Source organism: Oncorhynchus keta, chromosome 27 (assembly GCF_023373465.1).
Source record: "Oncorhynchus keta strain PuntledgeMale-10-30-2019 chromosome 27, Oket_V2, whole genome shotgun sequence".
Lineage (NCBI taxonomy): Eukaryota > Metazoa > Chordata > Actinopteri > Salmoniformes > Salmonidae > Oncorhynchus > Oncorhynchus keta.
The window spans coordinates 39745608-39771626 of record NC_068447.1 but is presented as its reverse complement, the minus strand read 5'-3'; the positions used below and the strand labels follow the sequence as shown (position 1 = coordinate 39771626).

The following is a 26019-nucleotide window of genomic DNA, read 5'->3' as shown; positions in this document are numbered from 1 at the left end:
TATAAGTTATGGTTACATTTAATTAGCTCTTTTATATCTGCCCTTTTGACAGACTTTGCGACCATCAATGAATCTATCTAGTTATTAAGAGATCTCTCAATAATCTTTTTCAGGATAGCACATTGGTAGCAGTCACTGACAAATATCTAAGCAAATTCGGGCTGGGCATGATAACATTTTGGGATGGGAGACCAAATGCATCCCTATAGATAAATCAACTCTCCAGTAGGAGGTGCTGCCCAGCCTATTGTTTTTTTTCTTCCTTTTTTATCCCTATAGATAAATCAACTCACTTGGCTCTGTCATAACCTCACATGGTCTCTCCTATCATTGCTATGCAGACGACACACAATTAATCTTCTCCTTTCCCCCTTCTGATGACCAGGTGGCGAATCGCATCTCTGCATGTCTGGCAGACATATCAGTGTGGATGACGGATCACCACCTCAAGCTGAACCTCGGCAAGACGGAGCTGCTCTTCCTCCCGGGGAAGGACTGCCCGTTCCATGAACTCGCCATCACGGTTGACAACTCCATTGTCTCCTCCTCCCAGAGCGCTAAGTACCTTGGCGTGATCCTGGACAACACCCTGTCGTTCTCAACTAACATCAAGGCGGTGGCCCGTTCCTGTAGGTTCATGCTCTACAAAATCCGCAGAGTACGACCCTGCCTCACACAGGAAGCGGCGCAGGTCCTAATCCAGGCACTTGTCATCTCCCGTCTGGATTACTGCAACTCGCTGTTGGCTGGGCTCCCTGCCTGTGCCATTAAACCCCTACAACTCATCCAGAACGCCGCAGCCCGTCTGGTGTTCAACCTTCCCAAGTTCTCCCACGTCACCCCGCTCGCTCCTCCGCTCTCTCCACTGGCTTCCAGTTGAAGCTCGCATCCGCTACAAGACCATGGTGCTTGCCTACGGAGCTGTGAGGGGAACGGCACCTCAGTACCTCCAGGCTCTGATCAGGCCCTACACCCAAACAAGGGCACTGCGTTCATCCACCTCTGGCCTGCTCGCCTCCCTACCACTGAGGAAGTACAGTTCCCGCTCAGCCCAGTCAAAACTGTTCGCTGCTCTGGCCCCCCAATGGTGGAACAAACTCCCTCACGACGCCAGGACAGCGGAGTCAATCACCACCTTCCGGAGACACCTGAAACCCCACCTCTTTAAGGAATACCTAGGATAGGATAAGTAATCCTTCTCACCCCCCTTTTAAGATTTAGATGCACTATTGTAAAGTGACTGTTCCACTGGATGTCATAAGGTGAATGCACCAATTTGTAAGTCGCTCTGGATAAGAGTGTCTGCTAAATGACTTAAATGTAAATGTAATATTGGATAAAACATTGAAGATGTGAAGTTGTTTCAAAGGTACAAATTCAACATATTTTATACAAGGTTTGATTATGTTAAATTGATTACCATGATGGCATAATCCTGTGGTTGAAATGTCACCCTCAAAACAACAGTTGATTACTTTTTTAATAATATCCCATGTTTTTCCACATACTGTCGATTCCACGTCACAATACCTTGCACAGTATGCTGAAACCATGTTTATTCAACCAGTTTGTCTCCAGTGGGTATTATTGAAAGTGTATATTTAAAAAGTGTATATCAGAATGTACCAAGATTTACAATTATATTTGAGTCATTTAGCAGATGTTCTTATTTAGAGCTACTTACAGTCAGTGCTTTCATCTTAAAATAGCTCACGGGTGCCCGCATCCCCGCTGCTGACACCAGTGTAGAAAATGTGGGAGGCAAATAAAGTGGGAAATGACACTCCCAAACTATTGGTCTCAAGGCAAGCACAAACCACACTCCCAAATAGGCTTACGTTATTTCCATCGAGCCTGCCCTCTTCAACCTAAACTTGATGTACAGCTATGATAAATAGCCTAATCAAAGATCACATTTTTCACAAAAATATTGGTAGGCCTAACGTTTACATGACTCATTAATGTTCGTTCGTGCATTCCACATCTTGAGTACGTTAAACCTCGGGCATTTTACAGGAAACGGTCACGTGTGTTTGTTTGTCTTTTAAGGAATCCCCCATGTTTCAAGTCACTTATATATTCTCCGAGTCCAGCCCACCGCTCAGCCCGTAGGTCTACAATACCGTTGCTTGACTACCCAGACTCGTTGCTCTGGACAAACGCTACGCCTTACCCACGTTTATGTAGCGAAAGATTGAGCAGCAGAATAATTTAGCGTGAAGGCTTGTACAGTAGCCTATTTGCGGAGTGGGATTGCATAGAAGCGGATGAGAGGAGTTGCAAAAATACTTGGTTGTTTTATTACGACAAGGATCGAAATGATCGCTCTGCTTTTATGTATTCTGTCGGTGAGTTGCTTAGGTTACTTTTTATTATTGTGTGCTACATTGGCATACGTCTTTTGCATTCAGGGAACCATATACAATACATAATATGCTACAAATAGCCTATATTGATGTTGGGTTTCTTTTGAATTAATTTTACAATTGAAGCGATTTTAAAGAAGTTTGCCAAATGCGTCAAAGCTCATTCAACACTTTCACTTTCGATTTCGTTTTGAAGCAACTGCCTCTACAAAAAAATGTCAGTTAAAGCTACAATGTTGCAATATTTTGTTATTTTACTATCTCTAATGTGAAGTATTAACGCAACTGACTTATGACATGTGGTTTTATAGGCAATAGTGGCCAATCCTCAAAAGGGCTTAGGTTTTTGAGATACCACAACCTGAGGTTTTCACGTCTCTAATGCTTCCCATTTGTGAAATGGATTTGACAGCAAAAGTGCTTAAATTGATAGATATTATGACAAACCCCTAAACTCAAAACGTGCAGAATAATGACTGGCTGAAGGGGTTTGGGCCACATAGGTTAATGTAACCATAGCTGTGCAAAGTATGGGTGCTGACATGCTGACCAGACCGGACAAGTCGCATGCATAAATTTAGAAATCCATGTTAAAATAGAAGTCATTCCTATTTCTGACGCAGATCGAGCTGAAAGTCCTGCCTCTCCCATTTCTTCATTGGTTTATAGAAGTAGGTACCCACCCCATTGGTTATACCCACGTGGGTTATTGAAAGACGAACTATGTTGCCGGTTGTCGTGGTAATACAATGAAAGTTTAGATGTGATCGCCATATAAGTTCAAATATGAAAAAGCCTGGAAGGAGGAGAGATGACTAGAAACAATTCGGGTTGGCTGTTTTATGTGTGGATTAATTGCCGGAGTAGAGGTCCTTGTGCATTTCAGGTAAAATAACAACTCAATGTTTATATCCCAGGACAAATTAGTTAGCAACAGCAAGCTAGCTAAATAGGACAAATTAACGTTAGCTAGCAAGTGCAAGCTAACTAGCTAAATTGTTAGCTTGCACTTGCACTGTCCCCAAATTAATGTAATTGGTTCAGAGTTTGTTTGGATATTTGGATAACCTGCGTGTCGGGATCGCGTTTGGTGTGGGGGGGGCAAAATAAATATATGCATGATGGCGCACGCTCGCAGCTGGTTTGGGTTCCGTGTCAAGTGTGCTGCAGCAACTATGAAAATGTATGATGAATGTAAGCTTTTTAGTAGCTGACATAGACAGTGAAAATACTTATTTATTTTCAGTAAAAAGTTCCTATGTAGATTTTGTATGTTCAGCCTCTTGCAATTACGTTAGATTTGACCCCACATCAGAGGTGGCTGGTGGGACAAGCTATAGGGGGACGGGCTCATTGTAATGGCTTGAATGGAATAAATGGAACGGTATCAAACATATAGAAACCGTTCCATTTATTCCATTCCAGACATTTCAATGAGCCTGTCCTCCTATAGCTCCTTCCACCAGCCTCCTCTGCTGCAAATCAATGATGGTGTCCAAAATTCAATATGGCTGCCACAATATAATTAAAATGGTGGTTTAATCACCTGTATATACAGTACCTGTCAAAAGTTTGGATCTACGGTTTTTCTTTGTTTCCTATTTTCTACATTGAGGAATAACCGTGAAGACATCAAAACTATGAAATAACACATATGGAAACATGCAGTAACCAAAAAAGTGTTAACCTCTTGGAACCACCCATCCTGGATAATTGTCATCAACTACGCTAAATAGCATAGCGCAACGGTCAAATAATCTTACTAGAAAATATTAATATTCATGAAATCACAAGTGAAATATAGCGAAACACAGCTTAGCCTTTTGTTAATCACCCTGTCATCTCAGATTTTTTAATTATGCTTTACAGCGAAAACAATACAAGCATTTGTGTAAGTTTATATATATACTACAAAACATTATGTACACCTAGCGGCAGGTAACTTGGTCACGGAAATCAGAAAAGCAATCAAATTAATCATTTACCTTTGATCTTTGGATGTTTTCACTCACGAGACTCCCAGTTAGACAGCAAATGTTCCTTTTGTTCCATAAAGATATTTTTATATCCAAATACCTCCGTTAGTTTGCTGCGTTATGCCCAGGAATCCACCGGAAATAGCAGTCACGACAACGCAGACAAGTTCCAAATTATATCCATAATATCAACAGAAAATTTCAAACGTTTTTATAATCAAGCCTTGAGGTGTTTTCAAATATCTATTCGATAATATATTAACCCGGACAGTTGGCTTTTCACTAGTACCGGGAGGGAAAATGGCTACCTCTCTTTTTTGCGCAAAAATCACACTGAGAGCCGCCAACTGACCACTTACGCAATGTGGACGTTTACGCTCATTCTTCAAAATAAAGGCCTGAAACTACGTCTAAAGGATGTAGACACCTTAGGGAAGCCACAGAAAAAGGAATCTGGTTGATATCCCTTTCAATGGGCAATAGGGATGCATAGAAAGACATGGGTTTCAAAATAAGAGTCACTTCCTGATTGGATTTTTCTCAGGCTTTCGCCTGCGCCTTGCTTCAAGGTTTAACAAATCCAAATAGATTTTTTTATTTTTGAGATTCTTCAAAGTAGTCACCCTTTGCCTTGATGACAGCTTTGCACATTCTTGGAATTCTCTCAACCAGCTTCACCTGGAATGCTTTTCCAACAGTCTTGAAGGAGTTCCCACATATGCTGATCACTTATTGGCTGCTTTACCTTCACTCTGCGGTCCAACTCATCCCAAACCATCTCAATTTGGTTGAGGTCGGGTGATTTTGGAGGCCAGGTCATCTGATGCAGCACTCCATCACTCTCCTTCTTGGTCAAATAGCCCTTACACAGCCTGCAGGTGTGTTGGGTCATTGTCCTGTTGAAAAACACTTTTTAATGTTTTATTTCACCTTTATTTAACCAGGTCGGCTAGTTGAGGACAAGTTCTCATTTACAACTGCGACCTAGCCAAGATAAAGCAAAGCAGTGCGACACAAACAACAACAACACAGAGTTACACATGGAATAAACAAACAGTCAATAATAGAATAGAAAAAGTCTATATACAGTGTGTGCAAATGAGGTAGAATAAGGGAGGTAAGGCAATAAATACAAATGGGTGCTACGGGTAGGTGCTGCTATAGTGAACAGTGAGCTGAGATAAGGCGGGGCTTTACCAAGCAAAGACTTATAGATGACTTGGAGCCAGTGGGTTTGGCGACAAATATGAAGCGAGGGCCAGCCAACGAGATCATACAGGTCGCAGTGATGGGTAGTATATGGGGCTTTGGTGACAAAATTAATGGCACTGTGATAGACTGCATCCAATTTGCTGAGTAGAGTGATGGAGGCTATTTTGTAAATGACATCGCCCATGTCAAGGATCTGTAGGATAGTCAGTTTTACGAGGGTTTGTTTGGCAGCATGAGTGAAGGCTGCTTTGTTTGCGAAATAGGAAGCCGATTCTAGATTTAATTTTGGATTAGAGATGCTTAATATGAGTCTGGAAGGAGAGTTTACTGTCTAACCAGACACCTAGGTAGTTGTCCACATATTCTAAGTCAGAACTGTCCAGAGTAGTGATGCTGGATGGGCGGGCAGGTGTTGGCAACGATTGGTTGAAGAGCATGCATTTACTTTTACTTGCATTTACATTGGCATTGTAGCTCGTCTGGAGGTTAGTTAACACCGTGTCCAAAGAAGGACCAGATGTATACAGAATGGTGTCGTCTGCGTAGAGGTGGATCAGAGAATCACCTGCAGCAAGAGCGACATCATTGATGTATACAGAGAAGAGAGTCGGCCCGAGAATTGAACCCTGTGGCACCCCCATAGACTGCCAGAGGTCCGGATAATGGGTCCTCCGATTTGACACACTGAACTCTGTCTGAGAAGTAGTTTGTGAACCAGGCGAGGCAGTCATTTGAGAAACAAAGGCTGTTGAGTCTGCTGATAAGAATGTGGTGATTGACATAGTCAAAAGCCTTGGCCAGGTCGATGATTACAGCTGCACAGTATTGTCTCTTATCGATGGCGGTTATTATATCGTTTAGGACCTTGAGCATGGCTGAGGTGCACCCATGACCAGCTCGGAAACCAGATTGCATAGCGGAGAAGGTACGGTGGGATTCGAAATGGTCGGTGATCTATTTGTTAATTGGCTTTTGAAGTCCTTAGAAAGGCCAGGTAGGATAGATATAGGTCTGTAGCAGTCTGGGTCTAGAGTGTCTCCCCCTTTGAAGAGCGGGATGAGCACGGCAGTTTTCCAAACTTTGGGGATGATACGAAAGAGAGGTTGAACAGGCTAGTAATAGGGGTTGCAACAATATCGGCAGATCATTTTAGAAAGAGAGGGTCCAGATTGTCTAGCCCGGCTGATTTGTAGAGGTCCAAATGATAGTCCCACTAAGCGCAAACCAGATGGGATTGCGTATTGCTGCAGAATGCTGTGGTAGCCATGCTGGTTAAGTGTATCTTGAATTCTACGTAAATCAGAGACAGTGTCACCAGCAAACCACCATCACACCTCCTCATCCATGCTTCACGGTGGGAACTACACATGCGGAGATTATCCGTTCACCTGCTTTGTGTCTCACAAAGACACGGCGGTTGGAACCAAAAATGTCAAATTTGGACTCATCAGGCCAAAAGGCAGATTTGAACCGGTCTAATGTCAATTGAATATAGAGAATGCAGCAGACTGCTTGACATGACAACACCAAGCATTCCAAGTCACAAACGCCTCTGAGGATCAATGAGGCAACTCAGAGGCTCCAACTGAAAGGAAAGAGAACCCTGGACATCTTCTCCATAGCTCTACCTCTTGCGGTATACCAACAGTGGTAGAACTTTGGATTGGGCTCTTAAGTCACCTCCTTATTATTTGGAAGTAAGCTTGAATAATTGCTAGTCCAATACTGTTGCCTGAATCCAACATGACCTTCCGCTGGCTCACTGCATTTGTGATGCCCATTGGGATGTTCCGGTGCACTCTTATGATATTTGGGTTGAGCTGGCACATTTATCTAAAACAGAAAATCATGTCCACCATCCTGGCTGTCTGCCCTGTAGTTGCCTTATAACAGTGGCAAGAAAAATGTGAACCCTTTGGAATTACCTGGATTTCTGCATACATTGGTCATAACATTTGATCTGATCTTCATCTAAGTCACAACAATAGACAAACACAGTGTGCTTAAACTAATTACACACAAATCATTGTATTTTTCTTGTCTATGTTTAATACATAATTTAAACATTCACACAGTGTTGGTTGGAAAAAGTATGTGAACCCATGACTTCTCCAAAAGCTAATTGGAGACAGGAGTCAGCTAACCTGGAGTCCAATCAATGAGATTAGATTGGAGTTGGTTAGAGCTGCACTGCCCTATAAAAAACACTCACAAAATTTGTGTTTGCTTTTCTCAAGAAGCATTGCCTGATGTGAAACATACCTCGAAAAAGCGATCTCAGAAGACCTAAGATTACGAATTGTTGACATGCATGAAGCTGGAAAGGGTTACAAAAGTATCTCTGAAAGACATGACGTTTACCAGATCACGGTAAAAACACATTTTCTATAAATGGAGAAAGTTCAGCACTGTTGCTACTCTCCCTAGGAGTGGTCGTCTTGCAAAGATGACTGCAAGAGCACAGCGCAGAATGCTCAATGAGGTAATGAAGAATCCTACAATATCAGCTAAAGACTTACAGAAATCTCTGGAACATGCTAACATCTCTGTTGACGAGTCTACGATACGCAAAACACTAAACAAGAATTGTGTTCATGGGAGGACACCACGGAAGAAGCCACTACTGTCCAAAAAAAACATTGTTGCACGTCTGAAGTTCGCAAAAGAGCACCTGGATGTTCCACAGCGCTACTGGCAAAATATTCTGTGGGCAGATTAAACTAAAGTTGAGTTGTTTGGAAAGAACACAACACTATGTGTGGAGAAAAAAAGGCACAGCACACCAACATAACCTCATCCCAACTGTAAAGTATGGTGAAGGGAGCATCATGGTTTGGGGCTGCTTTGCTGCCTCAGGGCCTGGACAGCTTGCTATCATCAACGGAAAAAGGAATCCCCAAGTTTATAAAGACATTCTGCAGGAAAATGTAAGGCTATATGTCTGCCAATTGAAGCTCAACAGAGGTTTGATGCAACAGGACAACGTCCCAAAACACAGAATTAAAACAACAACAGAATGGCTTCAAAATAAGAAAAAACACCTTCTGGAGTGGCCTATTCCTCTTTCCGAAACTGTTTCGGTTCAGCAATATTTTTGGGGTGTCTGGTGTGAACTCTCTCTTGAGGTCATGCCACAGCATCTCAATCGGGTTGAGGTCAGGACTTCCTCAACCGATTGAGATGCTGTGGAATGACCTCGAGAGCGGTTAAATAAATAATAAACAGACACAGCCCTTTCACAGACTCTCCTTCACAACCAGACAACCAACCATTACACTACAGCAGTATCATCAGCATCAATCAGACTGAGATAACTATAGTCAATGGGTCTCGTTGGCATGCAAGCTGCATCTGCTGAGTGCCTGCACCCAACTGTCGTAGAAATGGAAGCTGCTGTACTACAGGTTGCTTTCCTGTAACTTGGTTATGCTACTATGTGCTTGTGTTGTGAAAAACATGAACACAGATTGAAGAACTAGTTGTATTCAGCTATTCAAACACAACAGAGGCGGGGCAGTGCCACTCATAGTTTTGAGTTATATCAAAAGCAGTAGCGGTGGGTGGGTAAAATCACAGGGGAAGCCAAGTCAGGGGGAAAAAATGCAATTGATTACAACCTATGTGTTGTGATAATTGCATTGTTTGCTCTATAACCTGTTAGTTCATATGACTTCACAATGTGATAGACAGTGCTTTCGGAAAGTATTCAGACCCCTTGACTTTTTCCACATTTTGCTACATTACAGCCTTATTTTAAATTGGATGAGACATTTTTGTAAATCTATTTTTTTTTTCAATTAAACGGAAATAATACATGGTCATAATATTCAGACCCTTTACTTAGTACTTTGTTGAAGCACCTTTGGCAGCGATTACAGCCTCAAGTCTTCTTTGGTATGACGCTACAAGCTTGGCACACCAGTATTTGGGGAGTTTCTCTTATTCCTCTCTGCAGATTCTGTCCGTTTGGATGGGAAGCATCGCTGCTTTGGCTAGGCCACTCCAGGACATTCAGAGACTTGTCCTGAACCCACTCCTGCATTGTCTTGGCTGTGTTCTTAGGGTCAATGTCCTGTTGGAAGGTGAATCTTTGCCCCAGTCTGAGGTCCTTAGCACTCTGGAGCAGGTTTTCATCAAGGATCTCTCTGTACTTCGCTCCGTTCATCTTTCCCTCGATCCTGACTAGTTTCCCAGTCTCTACCACTGAAAAACATCTCCACAGCATGTTGTTGCCACCACCATGCTTCACTGTAGGGATGATGCCAGATTTCCTCCAGATGTGACGCTTGGCATTCAGGCTAAGTTCAATCTTGGTTTCATCAGAGCAGAGAATCTTGTTTCTCATGGGTCCTTTAGATGCCTTTTGACAAACTCCAAGCGGGCTGTCGTGTGCCTTTTTACTGAGGAGTGGCTTCCGTCTGGCCACTAACATAAAGGCCTGATTGGTGGAGTCCTTCTGGAAGGTTCTCCCATCTCCACAAAAGAATTCCGGAGCTCTGTCTGAGTGACCATCAGGTTCTTGGTCACCTCCCTGACCAAGGCCCATCACCCCTAATGCTCAGTTTGGCAGGGCGGCCAGCTCTAGGAAGAGTTGGTTTCAAACTTATTCCATTTAAGAATGATGGAGGCCACTGTGTTCTTGGGGACCTTCAATGCTGCAGACATTTTTTGGTACCCTTCCCCAGATCTGTGCCTCGCCTCAATCCTGTCGCGGAGCTCTACGGACAATTTCTTTGACCTTGGTTTTTTCCTCCAACATGCATATATAGACAGGTGTGTGCCTTTCCAAAACATGTCCAATCAATTGAATTTACCACAGGTGGACTACAATCAAGTTGTAGAAACATGTCAAGGATGTTCAATGGAAACAGGATCCACCTTAGCTCAATTTCGAGGCTCATAGCAAAGGGTCTGAATCTTATGTTAATAAGGTATTTTTGTTTTTTATACATTTGCAAAAAAAATCTAAAAACCTGTTTTTGCTTTGTCATTATGGGGTATTTGTGTGTAGATTGAGGAGTTTTATTTATTTAATCAACTTTAGAATAAGACTGTAATGTAACAAAATGTGGGAAAAGTCAAGGGGTCTGAATACTTTCCGAATGCACTGTATAGGCCTACGGCCGAGACAAAGAATACACAGTGGCAGAATAAATTTAACCATACCTTTGTTTCATCACAAAACCGGAGAGCGACATCTGTCTGAAGTCTAGCACCACAGACTCACTGATCAGCCAAAACAGCCATGCACACACACTCCTATTGAATATGCATGAATGTGTATTGTGAGCAGGCCTATGCCACCTTAATCTACCCAGTTTTTTAAAAAGATTTACCATTCAAATAAAAGTATTACCATTATGATGTTGTTATGAGTGAGATTGGTTAAAAACAAAGCCAAATGTATTGTTTGATTTAAACAAAAGTATGCATTAATGCATATTTTTTCATAAAAAGGATTTAATGATATTGAACATCCGCCTAAAATATTGTTCATTGGCCTCCCTAAAAAATCCTGTTTGGTCATTCTCCAATTTACAGGGTATTTGAGCTCCATCTAATGGCAGCCATATTTGATTTTGGACGCCATATTGGATTTGCGGCAAAATCCAGGATGGCCCCAAAGATAATCTGTGGTGGCCCCCTGACTATTGCAAGAGTAACTATATGTGTTTTTGTCTGGCAGAACCATACAGCACTGAATGAGAGCAAATTTTACTCGGAAAGTTGTCTATTAATCAGTTCCCAAAAATGACATTCATCATAATATTTATATTATATTCATAGGTCAATCAATCAATCAAATATATTTATAAAGCCCTTCTTACATCAGCTGATGTCACAAAGTGCTGTACAGAAACCCAGCCTAAAACCCCAAACAGCAAGCAATGCAGGTGTAGAAGCACAGTGACTAGGAAAAACTCCCTAGAAAGGCCAGAACCTAGGTAGAAACCTAGAGAGGAACCAGGCTATGAGGGGTGGCCAGTCTTTTTCTGGCTGTGCCGTGTGGAGAATATAACAGAACATGGCCAAGATGTTCAAATGTTCATAGATGACCAGCAAGGTCATATAATAATAATAATCACAGTGGTTGTAGAGGGTGCAACAGGTCAGCACCTCAGGAGTAAATGTCATTTGGCTTTTCATAGCCAATCATTCAGAGTATCTCTACCACACCTGCTGACTATAGAGAGTTGAAAACAGCAGGTCTGGGACAGGTAGCACGTCCAGTGAACAGGTCAGGGTTCCATAGCCGTAGGCAGAACAGTTGAAACTGGAGCAGCAGCATGACCAGGTGGACTGGGGACAGCAAGGAGTCATCTGGCCAGGTAGTCCTGAGGCATGGTCCAAGGGCTCAGGTCCTCAGAGAGAGAGAGAGAGAGAGAATTAGAGAGAGCGTACTTAAATTCACACAGGACACCGGATATGACAGGAGAAATACTCCAGATGTAACAGACTGACCCTAGCCCCCTGACACATAAACTACTGCAGCTTAAATACTGGAGGCTGAGACCTGGAGGGTCGTGAGACACTGTGGCCCCGTCTGACGATACCCCTGGACAGGGTCAAACAGGCAGGATATAACCCCACACACTTTGCCAAAGCACAGCCCCCACACCACTAGAGGGATATCTTCAACCACCAACTTACCATCCTGAGACAAGTATAGCCCACAAAGATCTCCCCCACTGCACAACCCAAGTTGGGGCGCCAACCCCGACAGGAGGATCACGATAGTGACTCAACCCACTCAAGTGACGCACCCCTCCAAGGGACGGCATGGAAGAGTACCAGTAAGCCATTGACTCAGCTCCTGTAATAGGGTTAGAGGCAGAGAATCCCGGTGGAGAGAGGGGAACCGGCCAGGCAGAGACAGCAAGAGTGGTTCGTTGCTCCAGTGCCTTTCCGTTCATCTTCACACTCCTGGGCCAGTCTACACTCAATCATAGGATCTACTGAAGAGATGAGTCTTCAATAAAGACTTAAAGGTTGAGACTGAGTCTGCGTCTCTCACATGGATAGGCAGACATTCCATAAAAATGGAGCTCTATAGGAGAAAGCCCTGCCTCCGGCTGTTTGCTTAAAAATTCTAGGGACAGTAAGGAGGCCTGCGTCTTGTGACCGTAGCGTACGTGTAGGTATGTATGGCAGGACCAAATCGGGAAAAATCGGGAGGAGCAAGCCCATGTAATGCTTTGAAGGTCAGCAGTAAAACCTTGAAATCAGCCCTTGCCTTAACAGGAAGCCAGTGTAGAGGCCAGCACTGGAATAGTATGATAGTAAACATGCTAAACACGGCTGCTAGAATCTTGACTAACAGAAGTTTATTTACTGCTTTATCCGGGTAGCCGGAAAAAAGCATGGATGAATTTCTTTGCATCATTTTTTGGACAAAGTTTCTGATTTTTGCAATGTTATGAAGATGGAAAAACTCTGTCCTTGAAACAGTCTTGATATGTTCGTCAAAAGAGCGATCAGGGTCCAGAGTTACGCAGAGGACCTTCACAGTTTTATTTGAGATGACTGTACAACCATCAAGATTAATTCTCAGATTCAACAGAAGATATTTTTGTTTCTTGAGACCTAGAACAAGCATCTTTGTTTTGTCTGAGTTTAAAAGTACAACATTTGCCGCCATCCACTTCCTTATGTCTGAAACAGGCTTCCAGGGAGGGCAATTTTTGGGCTTCACCATGTTTCATCAAAATGTACAGCTGTGTGTCATCTGCATAGCAGTGAAAGTTAACATTATGTTTCCAAATGACATCACCAGGAGGTAAAATATACAGTGAAAACAATAGTCGTCCTAAAACGGAGCCTTGAGGAACACCGAAATTTACAGTTGATTTGTCAGCGGACAAACCATCCACAGAGACAAACTGATATCTTTCCGACAGATAAGATCTAAACCAGGCCAGAACTTGTCTGTGTAGACAGATTTGGGTTTCCAATCTCTCCAAAAGAATGTGGTGATCGGTGGTATCAAAAGCAGCACTAAGGTCTAGGAGTACGAGGACAGATGCAGAGCCTCGGTCTGACTCCATTAAAATGTCATTTACCACCTTCACAAGTGCAGTCTCATTGCTATGATGGGATCTAAAACCAGACTGAAGCATTTCATATACATTGTTTGTCTTCAGGAAGGCAGTGAGTTGCTGCCCAACAGCTTTTTCTAAAATGTTTGAAAGGAATGGGAGATTTGATATAGGCCGACAGTTTAAAAATATATATTTTCTGGGTCAAGGTTTGGCTTTTTCAAGAGAGGCTTTATTACTGCCATTTTTTTGTGAGTTTGGTACACATCCGGTGGATAGCGAGACGTTTATTATGTTAAACATTGGAGGGCCAAGCACAGGAAACAGCTCTTTCAGTAGTTTAGTTGGAATAGGGTCCCATATGCAGCTTGAAGGTTGAGGCCATGATTATTTTCATCAATGTGTCAAGAGATCTAGTAGTAAACAATTTGAGAGTCTCCCTTGATCCTCAGAACAACTTTGCTTTGGAGGAATACGTATTTGCTTTTGTGAGCTTTTCCACAAAGAAGTTAATGAATTTATCACTGCTGAAGTGAAAGCCATCCTCTCTTGTGGAATGCTGCTTTTTAGTTGATATTTCCACCTTTTGTATCTCTGTGTTTACAGGTCTATATTTCCAAGATGCATTAAGAGATCCTGGTGTGTGTGTGTGTGTCCACATTTGAGCAATTTCAGAGCTTACGATATTGGGTTACATGTAACCCCTTCCCCACCCCCCTCCAACCAGGCATTATTCTGCACATTTTGACTTTAGGGTGTGTCACAATATCTATCAATTTAAACACTTTTGCAGTAAAAAAAAAAAAATCACAACCAGTCCATTTCATAAATGGGAGACATTTAGAGATATGAAAAATATGATTGTGTTTTGTTCTACCCCTGAGTAGGAGTATCTCAAAAATGTGTCTGGCTTGCCACAAGCCTATTAGACTAGAGCGTGAATTTAGGTACTTTCCGCCCCTGTTGTAGTGGTTGTGACGGTTGAGGTGAGAGAATAGATCATTGTAGGGACAATTTTTTTTCTACCTTTTTGTTGACAGGTTTTGACCGTGGTTTACTCATGTGATCCAGAAACACAGTACATGAAGAATGGGGTGTGTTGCAGTATGTGTGGGCCAGGTAAGGAAGAGAACATTCATTATTTGACATATCTGTACTCTTATCAGCCTTTTGAGTGAAACTGAGTCAATAAACCCTTGTTAGGATCTACACTCAATATTCATAATCCGCAAAACTATATTATCTTAACAGGCACCAAGATGTTATCCAGCCATAGCGGTTGTTTAGATCCACATTGTATGCCATGCCAAGAGGGTGAATACCAGCATGCATTCACAGACAAGAACCGCTGTAAACTGCAACCATACTGCGACCCAAGTAAGACTTTTGATGCTCTTTATGTGTTTGAAGACAAAGTATGTGTCTGAAATCAGATGTGTCATGCCCATAGGGGGCACAGGGGCAAGATTTGTACTGTAAAAAAAAAAACATTGTTTCTCTGTAATGCTACTATCCACTTAGCAATTTGATGAAGTTGCCTTTAGTAGCCCAGATAGGTTCCCAATCCCGCAAACTCATAACTAGCTACCAAGAAGACATTTCAGACTATCATTCAAGTTAGAATAGCTTATCAGCTGGCATGCCTGCTGGCTAGGTTGGTAGACTTTAGAAAAGCAAGCATGTACTGAATAAGACTCAGACCTTTCAATATTTTTACCCAGAGCTGCAAAGAAGCATATTTAATGTATTTTAAAAAGAACCTCCAGTCAGGAAGATACAGACAGCTGAAGAGGTATGCTTAGATATGCAGAAAAAGAGACCTATTTATTTCATAGAATTAATGATTATGGTTCTAGATTGCAGGGGAAAAAGCTGTTTCAGGTGTTTTAAAAATGCCCCCCTGCCATCCTCACATACTTTCTGCCCCATCAGATTAATGGGGTGCATGACACCCCTGTCCGAAATGACACCCTTTTCCCTATTATTGCATTACTGCAGGCCCTGGTCAAAATAGTGCACTAAGGAATAGCATGCCATTTCAGATTCACGTAGGGCCTACTGTTTATCTGGCTTATCTGTTTGTAATAACACAACACTTGTATCTCCTTCCTGCCACAGATAAAAACTTTGAGCACAGTACCAATAGGAACACGACAAGCCTCAGCCCATGCAAATGTAAGCCTGGATACCACTGTTCCAGTGAAGAGTGCCTGACATGTGTTCCACATACTAAATGCAGACCTGGAGAAGAGGTCAAATCCAAAGGTAGAAAACACTCACTTTCCTCATGCTATCAGCAACGATTGAGTTCTACGCTAGTGTGCCCTACTACGTGTTCAAACATGGCTTTTAAGTTTCTGTTTCTATTCTGTTGTATTCTATTAAACTGCAAGAGTTAGGCTAAACTGTGTTCTTTTTGAGAATGTGGTCACTCGAACCGTATACTGTATATTTTCTCAGGTAACCCCATACATGACACGGTGTGTAAGGCCTGTCCTTTAAACATGTTCTCCAGTGACAGCTCTGCCGAGAGCAAGTGCAAGCTATGGACAGTGTGAGTAGTTCGATCCTTGTACCATTAAAACAAATGTGATGTGTATGTTATCGAACTGTAAATGAAACCACAGCCATCATACACGTAATAATGTTGGTTTGTTTGATCCCAAATGATGTTTTCAGTTGTACGTCTGAATTCAAAACTGAAGCCGAAGGGACAGCCACCTCAGACACGGTCTGTGGTAAGTACTATACAGGGTCTACTAATTGAATGCAACACACATTTACACATATCACAACGTTTCCATTCTACCATACTGAATTGGGGAACTATAAAATATATTCCTTTATTGTCAGTTGACCATCACTTTCTCACAGTAACTCATTCACTTGAATTGGGCTACATAGTAGGAGTGGCCTGTTTATCCTGGTTTCAAAATCTGACAGCTTAAACCGAAAGTTGTGGTAGGGCTGTGTGGGAGTGTTTTCTCAGTATTACAGTAGCCTGTAGTAGGGCGGCCAACAATAGCCTGTAGTAGGGAGTCTAATACTAGCCTGTAGTAGGGCGGCCAACAATAGCCTTTAGTAGGGAGTCTAATACTAGCCTGTAGTAGGGCGGCCAACAGTAGCCTGTAGTAGGGCGGCCAACAGTAGCCTGTAGTAGGGCAAGTAACAGTAGCCTGTAGTAGAGCAAGTAACAGTAGCCTGTAGTAGAGCAAGTAACAGTAGCCTGTAGTAGAGCAAGTAACAGTAGCCTGTAGTAGGGCAGGTAACAGTAGCCTATAGTAGGGTAAGTAACAGTAGCCTGTAGTAGGGCGGCCAACAGTAGCCTGTAGTAGGGCAAGTAACAGTAGCCTGTAGTAGGGCGGCCAACAGTAGCCTGTAGTAGGGCGGCCAACAGTAGCCTGTAGTAGGGCGGCCAACAGTAGCCTGTAGTAGGGCAAGTAACAGTAGCCTGTAGTAGGGCGGCCAACAGTAGCCTGTAGTAGGGCGGCCAACAGTAGCCTGTAGTAGGGCGGCCAACAGTAGCCTGTAGTAGGGTGGCCAACAGTAGCCTGTAGTAGGGCAAGTAACAGTAGCCTGTAGTAGGGCGGCCAACAGTAGCCTGTAGTAGGGCGGCCAACAGTAGCCTGTAGTAGGGCAAGTAACAGTAGCCTGTAGTAGGGCAAGTAACAGTAGCCTGTAGTAGGGCAAGTAACAGTAGCCTGTAGTAGGGACGCTAACAGTAGCCTGTGTAGTACCTCTGTCGACACTAGTCTAAGGGACACATAGGCTGTAGGGTATGGTTGGTTGGTTAACAATAGTTGGTTGAATTGTTTGTAATATTGTTTTGATTTACTTTACAGTGCCAGTACCCAATTCCTATGGAACAATAATCACAATTGTAATGGCCTTTCTAGCTGCAGTGGTTTTGGGTGTTGTCCTGTGCAAATTCAGAGGTATTTAACACTAATTGTATTATGTTATTTGAGTGATATCTTTACGTTGGAATCTTTGAGTAATCATATTTTTATTTTGTTCTAGGTCAACTCGGAGAGGCCTGCAAGAAAGCAAATGTACGTTCTCTATATACCTTTAGTACCAGCCGTGACAGTAATGCTGCTATTCTGTTATATTTAGATGCTAACTCACAGATGCATTGTGTCATTCACCGTAGGAATCCTGTATGGACTTGAATCTTAAGAGGGGAACTAAGAGGGCTACAGCAGACGGAAAAGCAGAAGAGGGAAACGCAGGACCTGAAGAGGGGAGGGAACAACTTCAACCTATAATTCAATTTGAAGAGCCACCATCAACACCATACCCATCATTGCCAGGTCCTCAAATACCAGAGGAGGTTGAAGCTAAAGACATGTCTGAAAATGGACAATTGGTGGTGCAGGAGGAGGGTAAATCTCACCATGTTTCTGTTTCTGATACACAAAGTGTATTTTATGAATAGCTATAGATCACATGACCACCTGGCTTCACCTATTGCTTAACATGACAAACAACAGCCAGGTTGTGCATTAATTAATACAGTAGCGGTGTGTGGGTAAAATCACTGGGGAAGCCAAGCCAGTAAAAAAGGTCATACTACAACCTATGTTGTGATAATTGCGTTGTTTGCTCTATACCCATTAGTTCATACACCACCGTGATATACAATAAGACAGTGACAACAAGAAGACAACAGTCACACAGTGGTGGAATAAATTCCGCGACACATACGTTTTTGTTTCATCACAAGACCGAAGAGCAACATCTGACCCGTTGAAGTCCACAAAGCATATTGCATGTAACAAAAAGTTGTGTTACCTACAGCATGGTCAATAAAGTTTTATGTATTTGACAGTTACTAAAGAGCTACTGAATTAGAACCACAGAATTACCTCAAGTCACTACAAAGACAACACAAACACTGCCCCCGCTATTCCAGCACCATTTCAACTTAAAACATTTAAACATCATCAATCAAGGCTATATATGCTTAGTTTAATACACTGAAAACAAACTTAAAAATACCATAAACATTTTAGTCCAATCAATGTTGCTAAATATAATTCTGGCTGTGTGCGTGTGTGTGTGTGTGTGCGCAAGTGGGAAAAAAAGAAAGTTCACTCACCCTAATTGTAGATTAGTTGAACGCCAATGCCATCCTCCTCTCTTTCATGTTGGCAAAACGTTCTATGGCTTTGTCATATAGTATGCTTTTAGTTTTTATTTTCATAGGCTACCTAGATAAAATGCTTGCTATCCTAACTTCCTCACATGGGCAACAATGATTGATATGGTTGAATGTTCTGTATATTGTAAATTGTTGTAAAAAGTATTGGTTGCTGTATTCTGTTATAGAAGATGTTCATAAGCACACTAGAGAATGGCTTTTTTATTATGTCGTTACTCTCCTTTGCATTAAACTATCAAAAATAAATGCTACTGAGTTGTTCATAAGTACAATGCCCATTCAAATTTGAAATGTCTGTTTTGTTTTTTATTAAAAATCAAGAGACTATTTTTTTGTGTGTCTCAATTTTAGTTACATTTATAAAGTATAGATTATAATATTGTTGGAGCACACAGTACCTGGCCTTTTCTTTTACAGTACTTTTACATTTTTGGGTCAGTAGCAGGTACTCAGGTTTTCCACAAGGGGGGGGTAGTGCTTCACTAGAACCGTGAGATTAGAGCATCAGGGGGTGGACTTCACCCTCTGGTGGCTCTCAGTGGTGGAAAAAATACCCAATTGTCATACTTGAATAAAAGTAAAGAATATGACTCAAGAAAAAGTGAGGATTACCAATTAAAATACTATTTGAGTTAAAAGTCTAAAAGTGTTTGGGTTTTAAATATACTTAAATAACAAAAGTAAATGTAATTGCAAAAATATAGAGCCTCCCAAGTCGTGCAGCAGTCTAAGACGGGCTGTGTCACAGCCGGCCGCGACCGGGTGATCCATGAGGCAGCACACAATTGGCCCGTTGCGCTCAGTGCAGCTTGGCAGGGTCGTGTTTCGGAGGACGCATGGCTCTCAACCTTCGCTTCTTCCGAGTCTGTACAGAAGTTGCAGCAATGGGACAAGACTGTAACTACCAATTGGATATCACAAAAAGGGGTAAAAAGTACAAAAATAAGTAAAAATATAGATCATTCCAAATTCCTTATATTAAGCAAACCAGAAGGCACCATTTTCTTTTTTTTTCACATTTTATGGATAGCCAGGGGCTCACATCATTTTCAAACAAAGTGTTTGTGTTTAGTGAGTCAGAGGCAGTAGGGATGACCAGGAATGTTCTCTTGATAAGTGCGTGAATTGGACCATTTTCCTGTCCTGCTAAGCGTTCGAAATCTGGGTATCAGGGAGCATTTCAGGCTTCTTTCCTCTTAGGTGTTTTCTCATTATCCCCGGATAAGTGCAGTTTACATGCATGGAAACCTGGGTGATTGGCAAGGAAGTTTTTCTAGTCTTTCACCCCCCACTCATCTCCCTCTTAACTGGCTCTCACCCATCAGATCCTGTAGGTATGATCTCCTGTTGTCTGATTATGTCCATTTCTCTCTCACACACACACACACACACACACACACACACACACACACACACACACACACACACACACACACACACAAAATCTCTCTCTCCATGTGTGTGTGTCTCCCTGCTCCCCCTTTTGGACTCTTCAAGTTGCATTGTAGGATCAATCTGTTTCTGCACATCTGCAGTTATACTGTGTTCCGGTTTGAAACGGTATTATTCAGCTCTTGTCTGAATTTGGATAACGACCCCCATGCAGTTTCCTTGTTTGGGCTATGTTCCATCAAATTGTTAGTGTGACTATCACCCTGCATGGCCCAACAATGAGATAACCAATTACTTTATTAATTAATTGAAATAATTTTAACTGATTAAAGAATGATTTCAGTCAGTGAACATGTCACCATGGGCCATGATTAATTTTCATCCTTGTTATTCAACAATATTTATCCTGCATTGATTGAGGTTTAGATAACAAATATTGAATTTGCATACCAAGCAGATCTGTTAAATCGTTACAATCAGGTATTAAGCTATATTTTGGGATAAAAATCGTAATAAACTACCAGAATAAGTTTGGAAAGCTAAATATAAAACATGACAAATCTGATTGTGGCCTTGCCAGACCTTGCCCCAAAAAAACAGTAAGAACTGGTGAATGATCAACACATGACAATTCCATTTCATATTTTGAGGGATTTTATTTTACCAAAATAAATGTTAATGATAAGACAAATGAAATTAGAATGTACAGATGATTCATGCAAATACATCTACACGTATGTACACAAAACATAACTCTGTAAGAGTCTTCGGTTTTACAAGAAGCCAAACAACATATAGGCCTGCCCAGCATTTTCCATAGTAAGCGTGTAGGCTCCCACATAAAAAAAAATAAGCCTGTTCCAATCTCTGGAGTTTGGCATTTTAAAGTGCAAAAGATGTAAACATGTGTTTTTTGGTCATTTAAAACTGTAAATGCTTCGTTAAAGAATATCGTGAGCAGTATATCTGGGAATATACAGTCCATTCCTTGATGCCCATTCTGACCAGAATTTGCCCATTTCAGTGCTCCTGGGATGACACGCATTGTCCTGGTGGGGCTTCTTCACCGTTTCCGAGGTCGCGGTTTCTGCCAAAGACCATATTTTGGGTTTTTGACACTCAGCGTTGTCCTTACATCCTAGACGAGATGGGGATAATGTGCGTTTGGTGTAACTCTTTTCGACATAATTTTCCCCGTGAGCACGCGTGCTGTCTCTATGGTCATCGCTTGATTGTTTCTCCAGGCGTGCATCCACCAACTCTGGCGTTGAGTTGTCCACTATATGTCCAATATCCTCCACCTTGTCATCGACGGTTTGAAGATCTATTTCGTCTTCATCAACCAACGCGCTTTTCTGCAGAGTGACATCACTCTTCTCCTCGTCGCTTTCGCCCTCATCCTCGTCAGATTTCCCCTTGAACGCCCAGCTCACCCTATTCTCCTTCTTCAGCCGTCGCCTGGCGTTGGCAAACCAAGTTGACACCTGCGTGAGGCTCATTTTGGTTACGATGGCAAGCATGATCTTCTCGCCCTTTGTAGGATATGGGTTCTTGAGATGCTCGTTCAACCAGGCCTTGAGCGCGCTGGTGCTTTCCCGGGTAGCCACCTTGGCGACTCTGCTTGGGTCATCAGTTGCGCCTGGTCGGTATTGCGGGTAGAACGGCCCTCCTCGGCCGAGAAGCGCTTCATAATACGGAGAGACAGTCTTCAGGTCGAAGGAGTTGTTCTGAAAACACAAGGGAGAGTTGCAACGTTTAAACTTCTGCATAACCGACCACACTGATTTGTCAAGTGCGTAATTACGCATTTTATTTTATTGGCGAGAAAGGCAAGCAGCATCAAGCACAGTTATACGTTGTATCTGTTGTAATTCAGATTACAAAATGTAATGAATTATCCATTAGAAGCATAGGCTATTCTCAAGTAACTTACCATGTGCGCAATGTGTCCGTAGTGTGGATAGGGGATAAAGTTGTATCCCTGTAGTCCTGAATATGTCAAAGGGACCCCAGTCATCGCAGCAAGATGAGGGGCTTGTTGCTGTCGTACCCTGGGTTGACATCCCAAACCCGGTATCTGATATCCAGGGAGCATGTTGATGTTTCTTTCAAAGAAGAAGTTGCCAAATCCAATTTGTGACGCAGGCATCCTTACGTCCTGACTATCAGATTTTGAATGACAGTATGTGCACCCTCGCGAACTTTTAATATACCCCTGTGCAGTCATGGGCGTTCCTTAGCCGCGGCGACTGACGGGTTGAAAATACTCGCTTTCACTCCGACCAAATCCCATCAAAGGAGAACTCCGCTGTTCCTTTTAACAGTTTCTTAAAGGCGCTAAATAGCCTACGTGATACTTATCTCGAACCAAGCATTTCTATGGTGAGAGACGAATAATTAAACCTAATTTGAAATTCACAATTTTATTCTGATGCGTAGGATATAGAGATCTAGCTAACTATTTCTAATAATTGACTTACTATTTTTTTGTCACAACATGATCGGGAACCTTAATAATGGAACAATTCCAAACTATTAATTTATGGGTCACCTGAAATTAGCCAAAATTCCACATTTTATTTAACGCCCAACAAATCGTAATCATTTCACCTTTACTTACCCCAACATTTTTAAAAATCCCAAAAAATTAAGTGTTTTACAGGAAAAGAATAAACACATTTTTCCAAAAAAGAATTAAACTCTTTTAAACTCAAACTCAAGTTTCCCATCAAATTTGATAATAAAATAAATAAATACAATTACTTGAATAAGATTAACACCAGGCAGACCTATCTTGTCTGCCGATCAGACCTCTGTTGGAAATTGACTTATGAACATATAGCTGTGAATTTAATTAGTTGCCCAGCCAACTGAATTAGTCTAATGATGTTAACAGATTTTCAGGTTTCTTTCCATGACCATTGACTGAAACTCTAATGCCTTTAATATATTGTTATTTGGATTTGTCTGAGGTTTCATCTAATATTTGTAACTTGAATTAAGCTATGGATTTTTGTAGCCTATACTAAATGTCCCTCAACATCTGAAACGGAAAAAAATGTAGGCTTTATGCAGATATTCCACAAGTCTATCTTAAACTAGTAAATTAATATCAAATCGGGAAACATCTCACATATTTAGTTAGATACCAATTTACTTGATTTACTATTCCTAATTAACAAATGTAGGCTTAATCTTTGGGTGCCAATTGGTCAATGGGTTTACCTGCCTCAGAACTTTTTTTGGTAATTTATTCTGATTGAACCATAACAGACTTCCCTTTGCATGTCGGAGAGTTTTGTTGTGGCTTCAGCATGTCGTTTCAACGGGGCTAATTAAAAGTGGTTAAGTGAAACAGGTGTTGACTAATGTATATGATAATTATGAGATAACAAATGGTGATGTGGGAAGATCGAATGGTTGTTAAAGATACGAGAAGATACGAGAAGAAGAAGGGTTCTTATTCCACTCTGCCCTTTCATGTTCTCCAAAAGGACATCAGTTAAAGAATACGTTTTTACAGAATTTGTGCGCACTATAGGTATTTCTGGTTCATTTCTAAAAGGGTGAATTGTTAAATATAAGTATCAACATGTCAGAGAATAACATTTAGCCATGTTTGCATAAAGGTGTAAAAAAAAAGAAGTTAGAAATATATATACATATAACAACGCATAGCTTCTATTTATTTGTTTAAAAAAAATAATGTTATTGAAGTAAGATACATGTATAACAGAAGACTAGCATCTGCTATTCATCTGTTATTAGCAGAATTCATGAAGTAAATCATCTTGATTTAAATGTTCACATTATGCTGAACATTGAGGTTATTCAAAAGGCCTATTTCCACAGATGGCTTGTTTCTGTCTGTGTGTGTGCGTGTGTGTGTATGTGTGTGTGTGTGTGTGGCATTAGGTAGATGGAAAGGGATAAACAATGGGAAGAAATACAGGGGAGAGGGGGTATTTGGGCGAGGTCCCTCAGGCCTAGAGCAAATTTGTTCAACTGGTACAATGAGTTGACTGGAGAGCAATGAGTCAAAGGCTTAAATAATGCCATCAGTATGTCTTAAAACACAAACAGCTCAGGGCAATTGCTTTTGTCTGACTTGTAGACTGTCCTTTCAATTCTTTTCCTCTTTCGCATGTCGGCGACAATGCAGGTGCTGGTCTTGTTCTGACAGGTTGCATATGTACTGTTTGCTCTCAGGATGTCCCTCGTTTGCCCAGAAGAGTGGCCAAATGGAGGAGGACTGTCCTCAGTTCCCTGTGAGATTCAGTATACAAGATAAAATGAATGATAGTGTCTTGTGAGTGTTATATGGCCAGCACATGCACGACTTGGCTGGTCTTAAGGTGAATGGAAAAGTTTCCTCCGGGAAAACTCCCTTTTAGACAAGACAAGCAGGCCCACTTTAGTCCATCATAGATGGAATCGACTGGAAGCCTCAATGATGCCTTTCATTTCCCACTCTCGTACATACAGTATCCTATATAACTGTGCCAATTAACCGTGGGCCTCTGATTAAGTCCAGGAGAAGAGCCATGCAGGACAACATTTCAAGCCCCTTTCTCTAGTGGAACTCTCAATTATGCTTTTAATTTCCCATTCTCATACTGTATTCTATATCTGTGCCCCCCCCTATAGTCTAACAGTGGGCCTCTGATTGATGAGAAGATCCAGGATCATGACAACAGCGTGAGTCCTTAATGAGCTACTAACAACAATGGGCTTAGGTGTGACTTCAATTACTGGTCATCACCTGCCGCTGAGCTGACACAACAAAAGGCCTAAGTAAGGCATGTCAATAGAATAGCTCACGAGAAGGTGCGAACAACACAACAAAAGCTTAAAGGGAATCTACAGAGTATTCAACACCTAGTCCTTGTTCGTTTAAAAAAAAAAAAAACAGATACCTGTACTTTTCCTAACAGGGAAAGTGGTAAGCAGAGAGTAAATCTGGATATTTAGCATAGAGGGAATGGAACGCATTTCTAAAATGCTTATTTGAATATAATTTACCCAAATACAGAACTAATCACTACTAATGTAACATAAGCATAGGAGGCAAGATACACTACCTCTTTAAATCTGACTCAGTGAAACAAGTCAATGTATCAACCTGCTCATTCCTTTAACATTCCATTCCATTTCCAGGAAATTAAGTGAATGTCAACTCATGACATGGAAAAATCCTCATATAACAAATCCCATTCTTCCCAGGTCATGTGATTTAGAGGGACACAACCCCAAATGGAGAAATGTAAGAAAAGTGTACATTTTATCAAGCTCTCCCACCCACTCCTCAGCTATCAACCCCTCCCCTCCCCTCCCTTCAGACCCTCATCCCTCCTACCTCTTTGTCCTTTGTCATTACTCTTATCAGCTACACTCTATCATTCTTTTTATAGAGAAGTGGCGCTGAAACCGCTTGCAAATGTAAGTATGTCTTTGTTAGTGTCTCGGCGGTAGGATGGTGTCCCGCCCCTCTGCTCCCTCCTGGGTGTGCTCTGATTGACGGCCCTCTGCTGGGTGAGGGACAGGCCGTGTTCGTTAGGCTGTGACGGACAGGCCAACAGCTGGGGGACTGAATGACTGCTGGTGGAGCTGGTTGGGCCCTCTGCTGCGTTGGACGTTGGAGGACACTGGCCCGCTCCACCACCACCACCCCTGTGGGGCCTCACTGGGCCCCTAGGACCCCCAGCCTGCCCAGCAAGTGTAGTTCCCCGGCAGGCTTGCTGTGCCAGAGCAGCTCGTTAGCTGTTAACTGGCAACGCCCTGCCTCTCCTCCCCAGTGACAGGGGGACTCAGCATGGTATGTTGGTCCAGGTGGCCCCCAACACACATCTGCAAGTCAACATGCCCTGCTGCCC

At 42.1% G+C, this 26019-nt stretch overlaps 2 protein-coding genes across 3 annotated transcripts; one reads left to right on the top strand and one right to left on the bottom strand.

The window, feature by feature from the left end:
- The first annotated feature begins 2074 nt into the window (after positions 1-2074).
- LOC118360014 (tumor necrosis factor receptor superfamily member 5) lies at positions 2075-19081 on the top strand. 2 transcript variants are annotated; one of them, XM_052482399.1, is made up of 9 exons: positions 2075-2348; positions 14631-14709; positions 14842-14967; positions 15709-15855; positions 16051-16144; positions 16270-16328; positions 17487-17525; positions 17611-17642; positions 17744-19081. In XM_052482399.1, exons 1-9 carry the CDS (start codon positions 2268-2270, stop codon positions 18026-18028), a joined length of 942 nt encoding a protein of 313 aa, XP_052338359.1. In that variant the 5' UTR covers positions 2075-2267; the 3' UTR covers positions 18029-19081. The 2 variants fall into 2 exon arrangements, with proteins under 2 accessions (XP_052338359.1, XP_035594927.1); XM_035739034.2 differs by having other exon boundaries at positions 2076-2348; positions 17433-17525.
- Positions 19082-20801: 1720 nt separating this feature from the next.
- On the bottom strand, positions 20802-22558 carry irx7 (iroquois homeobox 7). The gene is made up of 2 exons (XM_035737998.2): positions 22080-22558; positions 20802-21873 (listed from the first exon to the last, which is right to left on the bottom strand). Exons 1-2 carry the CDS (start codon positions 22371-22373, stop codon positions 21088-21090), a joined length of 1080 nt encoding a protein of 359 aa, XP_035593891.1. The 5' UTR covers positions 22374-22558; the 3' UTR covers positions 20802-21087.
- Between the last annotated feature and the right edge of the window lie 3461 nt (positions 22559-26019).

Excerpts from the sequence above, each read along its gene's own strand:
- irx7 (XM_035737998.2), bottom strand. The coding sequence starts at position 22,373 with ATGACTGCACAGGGGTATATTAAAAGTTCGCGAGGGTGCACATACTGT. Across the intron at positions 21,874-22,079 it reads ACGGACACATTGCGCACATG|AACAACTCCTTCGACCTGAA; the intron begins GTAAGTTACTTG and ends TTGTGTTTTCAG.
- LOC118360014 (XM_035739034.2), top strand. The coding sequence starts at position 2,268 with ATGAGAGGAGTTGCAAAAATACTTGGTTGTTTTATTACGACAAGGATC. Across the intron at positions 14,968-15,708 it reads GCAACCATACTGCGACCCAA|ATAAAAACTTTGAGCACAGT; the intron begins GTAAGACTTTTG and ends TTCCTGCCACAG. Across the intron at positions 15,856-16,050 it reads AGAAGAGGTCAAATCCAAAG|GTAACCCCATACATGACACG; the intron begins GTAGAAAACACT and ends ATATTTTCTCAG.